Here is a 10102-nt window from a genome sequence, read left to right as displayed (position 1 = left end):
AAGCCCCTCAGAAGTGTAGCCTGCAAGACCTAATGGTTCAGAATGTGGTGGAAAAACAGTTTTTGAGATAGGAAGGTCCTACCGCCCTGAAAATGTAATGCCTTATTCTAGGGCCTAACTTGGACCTCGGCTCCGAAACTTGGCCCGGTCGGACCCCGAGGGCAGGAAGGGGGGGCCCTTCCTGCCCGAAACTTGGCCCGGTCAGACCCCGAGGGCAGGCCCCCCCTTCCTGCCCTCGGGGTCCGACCGGGCCAAGTTTCGGTGCGGAGGTCCCAGTTAGGCCCTAGAATAAGGTATTAAAATTTCAGGGCGGTAGGACCTTCCTATCTCAAAAACTGTTTTTCCACCACATTCTGAACCATTAGGTCTTGCAGGCTACACTTCTGAGGGGCTTTGTCCAAATGACACTCCATTTGGGAAAACTTTTTTTCTCTAAGGGCTAGAACTCCAAATCTCGGATATGTCGTACACGGGGCCCCGGGAAATGTGTGTAAACATTTTAGCATCCCTAGCTATCTCGAAAAGGTCGGCAAAGGGGCGTGACCTCCAACAGTACAGTAAATGTACGTAAGACAGAGGTTAGTTTCTAGTCCCCATTTTTTGTGGGATGGAGGTGTACATTTGTGGCTAAAGGTGTGTAGACACAGCTGGCCTGTGGCCACGTTTTTGAAGTCGGGGGTCAAAAGGTCAAAAGGAGCCGGCACCACGCCGCTTATGAGATAACAAAAAGTTAATGTGTGTTTCTCTCATAACTTTTTGTCATTATTAAAGAGAGGCCTGATTCTCAGATATGCATGTTGGATGGCTATGGGTGTAGGTCTGGGAAGAACTTCAGGCCAAAATCTTGCAAGCGAGCCGCTGGGTGCAGGTGCAACGAGATGGAGCACTTGCTGAGCCTGGACTTTCATAATCTTTGCTCTGTGAATGTAAAGGATGTTTGGTCGGATGTTACGACGAAGAATCATAATGTGAATGGGAATATTCTATAAATCTCTTGATATCGTCTTTCGTCTCAACACTTCTGCTGCAGCCACTTAAAGTCTCACTCCGAGAACCTTCAAATATGAATCAATCCATTAGAAGTATGAAAATATCTTCCCGGTGGTGCAACAGAGCAAACAAGGTGTCCTTTGACATCTACGTTTCGAGACGATTGCAACAGTGCCACACATGATCATATTTGAATATGTTTCGGGGTAGTAATTAGCTGTCGATTTTGGAGGCCTTTATCAATAATGACCAGCTATAGATTTGCTTCCCGATGGAGATTTTTGACAAATTACATGTTAATTAGCATCTACACGTTAAGCTGAGTCCAATGAGATCAAGCTCGGCCTCTTGCTACACCGAGATCATGTCCTAGACCTAGGTGTACCATGTAAAATACATGTTACCATTAGCTAGAGTGTCGTTCTTGGTGTCATTGGACTCAGCTCAACGTGTAGATGCTAAATAACATGTCATTTGTGACTAATCTTTATCGGGAAGCAAATCAATAGCTGCTCAGTATTGATTAAGGCCTCCAATTTCGACAGCTAATTACTACCATTAAACATGTTCGAATATGCTCATGTGTGGCACCGTTGCAATCGCCTGGAAGCGTAGATGTTGAAGGACACCTTGTTCGTCCTCTTACGCCACCGTGAAGATATTTACATGCTTCTGATTGACTAATGAATTGATTCAGCTATTCCCCCAGAAGTCTGGGGTCAAAAGGTCAAAAGGAGACGGCACCACGCCGGGGTGGATCCAGATCTCGGGCAACAGCGCAGGGTTGCCAGGTCCTGCAAAAAACGTGCCCCCCACATACCGTTCAAAATCCACCCAAAATGTCCTAGAAGCATCCCAAATAAAAAATGATATTATTGGCCATTTTGGCCAACGTTTTGAAAGTAATACTATTTGAGGGAATATTTTTTTGTTGTTGTTTTAGCAGCGAAATGCACCGTGTGCGTGTGCGTGTGTGTGTGTGTGTGTGTGTGTGTGTGTGTGTGTGTGTGTGTGTCTGTGTCTGTGTGTGCGTGTGTGTGCTTGTGTGTGCTTGTGTGTGTGTGTGTGTGTGTCTGTGCGTGTGCGTGCGTGTGTGTGTGTATAACACGCTATTTTATGTTGAAATGCGACGTAATCCAGTGTTCACGAAACGTACACTGTCAACGTAGGTATGCTTTTGGCGACTGGGCAGATATACGTGTTTCTAACAAGATGATATCATTAAAAGTTACATAAAGTAACAGTTTAATAACACAAACGCAGGAAGCACGTGAGCTGCTAGTTTAGCGAAAGCAACCTGACGTCGTTGAAACATGCGAGCGAGCCGATCAAATCCTAATAACTATAAAACTAAAGATCAGACACAATCACTGACTGAAGATTATGCAAGTAAAAAGTATATTTCTCGCTAGAAATGTTATTAGAAACACGTTTAACGGTGAATCGGTCCTAAAATATTGCATTTCCCATTCAGATAATAAAGATTAATAAAGATCATACACATTCACTGACTGAAGATTATGTAAGGAAAATGTACATTTCTCGCTAGAAATGTCATTAGAAACGCGTTTAATGGTGTATCTGTCCTAAAATATTGCATTTCCCATTCAGATAATAAAGATTAATATGAGCTACGCCGTGTTCCGGAGCCGCGGGGGATTCTGGGAATTGGGGTTCTCAGTTGACAAATGGGGCTTTTGTTAACTTGTTTTGTTGTTAGGATTAAGTGGGGTTAATGGGTTCGGGATGTTATGTGGTTGCGTGTTGTTCTATTAACATTGTTCGTGTGTTCATTATTGTCGATACGTCATCCCTCTCCACCACTCTATACTGTAAAAACACATGTTCAAGTTGAATGATAATGCATGAATTTATTCTTTATTCTGCCATAGTAACACGGTAAATAAATGGCAAAAATAGGCTGAGAACGAATTCGTATTTACGATATTGTAGCGACCCTGGGACAATTAAATTGTTTTTGTGTTATGTGTTGCATTGTATTTCGTTGTCCGTTATGCCAGTTGTTCTGTGTGTGCATGTATTGTAATGTTCTTCTTGTCAATCAGTGTGAGGGCGAATCATTAGGTCAGCTGGGGGAGGGCCTTGGAAGAACACGAGGGTGGGGGCCTGCACGTGAGTGAGACCGTGTTGGGGGTTGCCGGGGTAACCGGAGTTTGTTTTGGGTGGGATTTCTGCCGTTGGTTACGGGTTTCAGTGACCTGGTTTTGGTCCATTAAAAGTTCCTTCAATTACTAATGACTCGACATCGTTATGTCACCTGCGAGGTCATTACAATATGTTCAATAAAACGTAATCACGGACAAAATACGTTTTTTAGACAAACGTAATTGAGAATGCCGAATAGTTCTCTGGGAACGTAATTTTGATGAGAAAGGGTTGCCCGCACATGTAGAGGGCCTCGTTCGCTCGTTTTGGATAAATTCCAATGGGTCGTAATCTGTGGCGGAACAAACCAACGTGGTCGTATTTTCCGAGAGGACAGGCTGATACTGGACATTGATTGGTTTGTAGGTGGGCGTGAGTCTGACGTCACCGTTCACCGGTATAGCCTTCATGAATGAATGAAGAAACGTGTGAACATAATTTCCTGCAGCTCAGTTCAGGCAGCCGCCCAGACAACGCACACTTCCCGCTTTGACCACAGCTATAGCCCTAGATAAAGAAATCAACAAAGCAACCCCCGCTCCTACAGTTACCCCGTCAGCAGCTAATTTCTCCTCTTGTGACATGTTGATATAACGTTGGACTATTAACATTACAATCAAACGTACGCTTCCCCGAGAGGTAGACCTATGCCTATATGCTGACAATAATGTGTTATCGAAATTTAACGTAGCCTATTAAGGATACGTTTCAATTAAATGTAGCCTGTAATCCAAGAGGTAGTTTAAATAAATAACAACAAAAATGTTGAGAACGAACCTATTTGCAATATGTTCAATAAGACGTAATCAGGGACAAAATAACGTTAAATTAAACGTTTCCCGAAAGGGAAATATGCCTTAATGACAATAATGTGCTATACGTTGACATTTAACATATTTGGAATGCGTTTCAACCAAACATAATCCTAGAGGTAAATGAATGGCAAAAAATAGGTTGACAACGAACGTATTTGCGATATGTTCAATAACACGTATCCACAGCCAAGATACGTTTTTCAGACAAAATACGTTAAATGAAACGTTCCCTGAAAGGGAGATATGCCTTAATGACAATAATGTGCTATACGTTGACATTTAACCTATCTGGGATACTAATCCTAGAGGTTAATAAATGGCAAAACAATAGGCTGACAACGAACGTATTTGCGATATGTTCAATAAAACGTATTCACGGCCAAGATACATTTTTCAGACAAAATACGTTAAATGAAACGTTCCCTGAAAGGAAGATATGCCTTAATGACAATAATGTGCTATACGTTGACATTTAACCTATCTGGGATACGTTTCAACCAAACATAATCCTAGAGGTTAATGAATGGCAAAAAATAGGCTGAGGACGAACGTATTTGCAATACGTTCAATAAAACGTAATCGCGGACAAAATACGTTTTATGACAAACGTAATTGAGAATGCCGAATAGTTCTATGGGAACGTAATTTTGACGAGACAGGGTTGGATTATGGGTGTGTTTCTGTTTGTGTCTGTGTGTGCGTGCGTCTGTTTGTGTGTGTGTGTTTGTGTGTGTCTGTTTGTCTGTGTGTGATTCTGTGTGTGTGTGATTTTGTGTGTCTGTGTGTGTGTGTGTGTGTGTGTGTGTGTGTGTGTGTGTGTGTGTGTATGTGTGTCTGTGTGTGTGTGTGTGTGTGTGTGTGTGTCTGTTTGTGTGTGTGTCTGTGTTGTGTGATACCAGAGGAGAGTCAGGCCACAGCTTGTCCATTTGACTTTATACATTCCTTCATGATCAAGAATAGCCAAACGTGTGTATGTTTGTGTGTGTGTGTGTGTGTGTGTGTGTGTGTGTGTGTGTGTGTGTGTGTGTGTGTGTGTGTGTGTGTGTGTGTGTGTGTGTGTGTGTGTGTGTGTGTGTGTGTGTGTGTTTGTGTGTGTTGGTGTGTGTGTGTGTATTTGTGTGTGGTTGGAATTAGTTCCGGAGCCATCATGAAACCGAAAGAGCCAGCGAGGGAAGGAGGGAGAGAGAGAGAGAGAGAGAGAGAGAGAGAGAGAGAGAGAGAGAGAGAGAGACAGAGAGAGACAGAAAGAGAGAGAGCTATTGGTGTAGGACAGAACGGGACAGAGTAAGGGCCCTATCTTGCATCCGGCACAATTGACTTTCTACACTGACACATGTGTCGTTGCTAGTTTGCAACTGGCGCAGAGCGTTCTTTTCCCCCCACCACCACTCGCCTGTAAATTAAGGCGAAAGGAGGAGGCGTGTTCTGGCGCAAACGTTCCCTGGTGCTATTTTTCAGTTTTAGAAAACATTTGCGCCATAAACCAGGAAATACCTGGTTTAAAGTCAGTGGCACGTTGTTCAGATGCTATTTTAAGGGCGCATGCATAATGTTGCTTGTGCACCTCGTGCATACACTTTGCTTCTCTCATCTACCTAGCCACACATTCTTGGTAAATTATTGGGAAAGAACTGCTGATACAGCGGGAATAAGTTGTACTTTTAAATCAATGCATCTAAAACACCGTACAGCAAACACATATTATCTTGACACAGACATCGTGTAAGCCCATAACTTTTTGGAATGACGAGTATTTGATCGTGAGAAAACATTGTTTTACCGCGAGTGAGTGCTAACAAGAATGAATGAACGCGGGTGCGTGTATGTGTAAAATAATCAATGAAAGCGGGTGCTCGTGTGTGCGTCCATCTGTTCAAAAACACGTAAACTAAACACGTAACACATAATACAGTCCATGGCAATGTATATTAACGGGGGGACAGATGCATATTAGGAACACAAGTCGATAGCGATAATGCATACAATACTGGTATGAAACTATGTTTGTTAATGTATTGCATACATCATTAAATAGAACCACAGTTACCGCATATCATATGTGTGTTAAGTTTTCTTTGCCAACATTTATTTGAGGACTCTGATGTTTCTGATGTAGTGAAAGAAAACGCTATTCCATGTGTGAATTAGGACATATTAGTCATGCATCTGTCTCATCGGAGACTGCAAACGCGCTGTCAAAATATCAACTCGTCAGATTCAAACGGGCTCATGGCTCTTAAAGGGGATGGAAGATGGTACACTCATTGGTTTATTGCATGTTATGCCCAAAGCACACCTACAGGTAATTAGGCTACTTCAGACCAACCCTTTTTAGATTTGCGCCGGGCGCAAGAGTCAATTATGCGACGGTAAAATAGCGACATCGCCATAGAACGGCCCACAAAGCAACTTGCGCTTGACGCTTCTCACTTGCGTTTCAGACCGTTAAAATAGGGCCCTAAGAGAGACAGACAAACAGACAGACAGAGAGACAACAGGAATAAACCAGAGAGCCGAAAGCAATGTTGTCCATGAGAATTTTTATAGAAATCAAATTTTTATAGAAATCAAACAGAGTGTGTTGTCGTGACCGACAACACACTCTGTCGTCAACAACAACAACAACATCAACAAGACCAGTGTGTGTGTGTGTGTGTGTGTGTGTGTGTGTGTGTGTGTGTGTGTGTGTGTGTGTGTGTGTGTGTGTGTGTGTGTGTGAATGTGTGTGTGTGTGTTTTTGTGAGGGAGAGTGTGTGTGTGATTGCGTATGCGTGTGTGTGTGTGTGTGTGTGTGTATCCCAAACGGAAGTTTATAGTTTTTTCGACAGCTACAAGCTATTTACAGCGTGGATTATCGGAGTCAAATCATCCTGGCAGCAGACATACACACACAGTCCTCCTCACACACTAACAGTCCTCTTCACACACATTAGTCCTCCTTACATACACACACACACACATGCAAACGCACTCGGCGCACGCACCTAGACACACACGCTTGTAGATACACACGCACACACCAAATGCATGCAGACAGGCACAAAAGAGCAATAATAACTTAACAAGAGTAAAATAAAAATAAAGCTCACGGAGAAAGACCCGACCCCCTTCCAGACAAACACACACACATGCACACACGCACCCACACGTACACACATAGAAGCAAGGCTGTCCACAACGTTACACAAAGGGAACAATCCTAGTGAGTATAAAATAAGTCACCTTGGAATGGTGGAGTCTGACCCACCGTGTGAGGGGGGGGGGGGGGTGAGTGTGTGTGTGTGTGTGTGTGTGTGTGTGTGTGTGTGTGTGTGATTGCATTTGGCTTTATATCATTGTGTGTGTGGTTTTATGTATTGTGTGTGTGTTTGTGTGTGTGTGTGTGTGTGTGTGTCTGTGTGTGTTGGTTTCTTTGTTTGTGTATCATTGTGGGTGTGTGGGAGTGTGTTTGCGGTTATGTGTGTTTATGTGTGATATGACGTAATGTGAGTGTGTTTCAGTGTGTGTCTGTGTGTGTGTGTGTGCTTCGATGTAAACACAACCAGGCAATCACAACAAAAACAACAGGAAATGGGTTCGGGTAAATCTCTTTTCGTCACCCAACAGGCTCCGCCTCCTGACGGCCGGGTTGCGATTCATCACGACACAATGTCCAATCAGAAGCCACCGTCATCGTCTTTCCATTGTTGTGCAAGAGCGATCCCATAGAGTCCCGCCTCCTTTTCACTTCCTCGTCGTCTCATTGGCCGATGCGCCAGTCACTCTTTTGGAAATGACCAACCGGCGTGCGTCGCTTCTGTCCTTCCGTTTGTCGTACGCTCGATCAAGTCTGGCGACAACAACGCAGAGAGGGGGGGCAGGTGGGGGGGGGGCGGGCGGCTAGTCCTCCAATCACAAAACCCTGCCCTCCCTCCGCCACCACCCCTCCTCAATATGGCCGCCAGACAGTTTCCCTCGGCCACCCTACCCTCCTCAATATGGCCGCCACACCGCCCCAGCTACCCTCTTTGATATGATATCTTCACAGTGCCCTCCTCTATAAAGCCGCCCCTCGGCAACCAAGCCTTCCTCAATATGGCCGCCACACCGGCCAACGTGCTCTCCTCAATATGGCCGCCACACGGCCTCGGCCGCCACCATGCTGGCCGGCGAGCCGCTGTGCCCCGACGACTCCGCCTCCACGCCCAGCCCCTCGCTCTGATTGGGCAGCGAGGGGTGCAGGTGGGCGGAGCCTGTGGAGGCGTGACGGGGCGGCGACCTCGACGAGTCTCCGCCCCCTCCGGCCCCGCCCCCGGCTCCGCCACCTCCTGCCATGACGGAGAACTGGTACGAGCCAGCGGCGGCGGAGTAGTACAGGTGGTAGGGGGTGGGCGTGGCCTGGAAGGCCCCGCCTCCCTGGGAGTGGGGAACGTGGTTGGTAGGGTAGGGGGGCGGGGCCAGGTAGGGGTGGTAGCGGCCGGCGGGCGCTCTGGACGTCGCCATGGTGACGGCATTGTGGGCGGGGCCATAGGCAAAGGAGGCGGAGCCCGGGGGGGCGTAGTGCAAGGGGGGCCGTGGGTCGGCGAAGCAGCGGGCGTCGTTCAGCGAGGGGAAGGGGCGATCGAGGGAGAGGCGGGGGTCGGAGAAGGCGGCGAGGTCGGGGCCTGAGGGGGGAGGTAGGGTGAGAGAGGAAAGGGAGGGGAGGTAGAGAGGGGGGAGAGAGAGATAAAGGGAGAGAATTTAATAAGTGTAACAATGGTGTCATATGCACTGTTTATTTAATATGCGGAACAATTATGGCAGATTTCCGATACGTTTTCTAAGTTATAAAACTCTAGAACAGGGGTGCCCAACCTTTTTTGACCCAAGATCTACTTTTCAAGTAGCCAACCTCCCGAGATCTACCAGTCTAGTGTCAACATTGCAAACCTACCTTCCTCCCACTCAGGGTGAAAATGGTAGGTCTTAACTCGTTTCCCCTCAGCCATGCCAACGTTTAGGACTGCGTAACTACTGTTGACGGCGTTCAACTACTGTTGACAGCGCATGTGCTACCGCGCGTATATGTCCCGCGCAATATCTATATATTTTTTTTTATTTAATTTTTTGTTTTTTCTTCACCCCTCGCGGTCGACTTGGGATCTATCGACGGTCTACTGGTAGACCGCGATCGACTGGTTGGGCACCCCTGCTCTAGAATATTTCCGAGACGTTTTCTAAGTCATACAATTCTAGAATATTACCGATATTAGTTACAAAATGGTGGACACTGACTTACCGGTGAGCCGCGAGGACAGCTCGCTGAGGGAGGAGCGACTGGGGGAGAGGGGAGTGGCCGAGTGGACTGTGGGCGTGGTCATCTGGCCCAGGTAAGGATACGATTGGTCGTACGACCAGGGCGGAGACGACTGCATCTGCCTGGATTCTGAGAGAGAGAGCAAGGGAGAGAGAGAGAGAGAGGAGGACAGAGAGAGAGAGATATGATTAATCCATTCGTCCAACTAAGACATAACATTTTCGTAATATTATGATTGAATAATAGTTGTTTGAGATCTTCAATTAGTATATATATTGAACGTAGTCAATGTGAATATATATTTGTGCTCCAAGCAATATCTACTCATATATTTCGGTTTATTTTCATGTTTTCACCATGCATAGTTTGTCGTGGAAATGGCGTGCCGATGAAGCTTTACAGTACTGAATGGAACGGAGCGGTCTTTACAGCACAACACAAAACAACACAACACAACGTTCAAGAAAAAGAGGGAGAGAGAAGGAGAGAGAGGGAGAGGGGGAGAGAGCGAGAGAGGAGGGAGAGAGAGAGGGGTAGAGAGAGAGGGAGAGAGAGGGAGGGAGAGAGGGAGGGGGAGAGAGAGAGAGGGAGAGAGAGAGGGGGAGATAGAGAGAAAGGGTGGGGGAGAGAGAGAAAGGGAAGTGTTGGAGTTGAAGTATTGCCAAAAGATAGAAGCCGTTAAATTGTGAGGGAAAGAGAGGAAATAGAGAGTAGAGGGCGAGAGAGAGAGAGAGAGAGAGAGAGAGAGAGAGAGGGGAAGAGAGAGAGAGATGGCTCGTGAATTGGGGAAGAGGAAGCGATTAAGTAAGCTGTTTGTGTGTATGCGCCTGCGTGAGTGAGCACGTGAGCGTGCACG

The 10102-nt window shown here is 46.2% G+C and overlaps 1 protein-coding gene across 1 annotated transcript; it reads right to left on the bottom strand.

Annotated features, from left to right (window-relative positions):
• Positions 1 to 6830: 6830 nt before the first annotated feature.
• runx1 (RUNX family transcription factor 1) lies at positions 6831 to 9699 on the bottom strand. Its single transcript, XM_060056313.1, has 2 exons — positions 9229 to 9699; positions 6831 to 8614 (listed from the first exon to the last, which is right to left on the bottom strand). Exons 1-2 carry the CDS (start codon positions 9362 to 9364, stop codon positions 8076 to 8078), a joined length of 675 nt encoding a protein of 224 aa, XP_059912296.1. The 5' UTR covers positions 9365 to 9699; the 3' UTR covers positions 6831 to 8075.
• Between the last annotated feature and the right edge of the window lie 403 nt (positions 9700 to 10102).

Source organism: Gadus macrocephalus, chromosome 7, assembly GCF_031168955.1.
Source record: "Gadus macrocephalus chromosome 7, ASM3116895v1".
In the NCBI taxonomy this organism is placed as follows: Eukaryota; Metazoa; Chordata; class Actinopteri; order Gadiformes; family Gadidae; genus Gadus; species Gadus macrocephalus.
Note: the sequence above shows the minus strand (reverse complement) of the source record. Positions and strands in the feature narration are given on the sequence as shown.

Excerpts from the sequence above, each read along its gene's own strand:
- runx1 (XM_060056313.1), bottom strand. The coding sequence starts at position 9,364 with ATGCAGTCGTCTCCGCCCTGGTCGTACGACCAATCGTATCCTTACCTG. Across the intron at positions 8,615-9,228 it reads GCTGTCCTCGCGGCTCACCG|GCCCCGACCTCGCCGCCTTC; the intron begins GTAAGTCAGTGT and ends CTCCCCCCTCAG.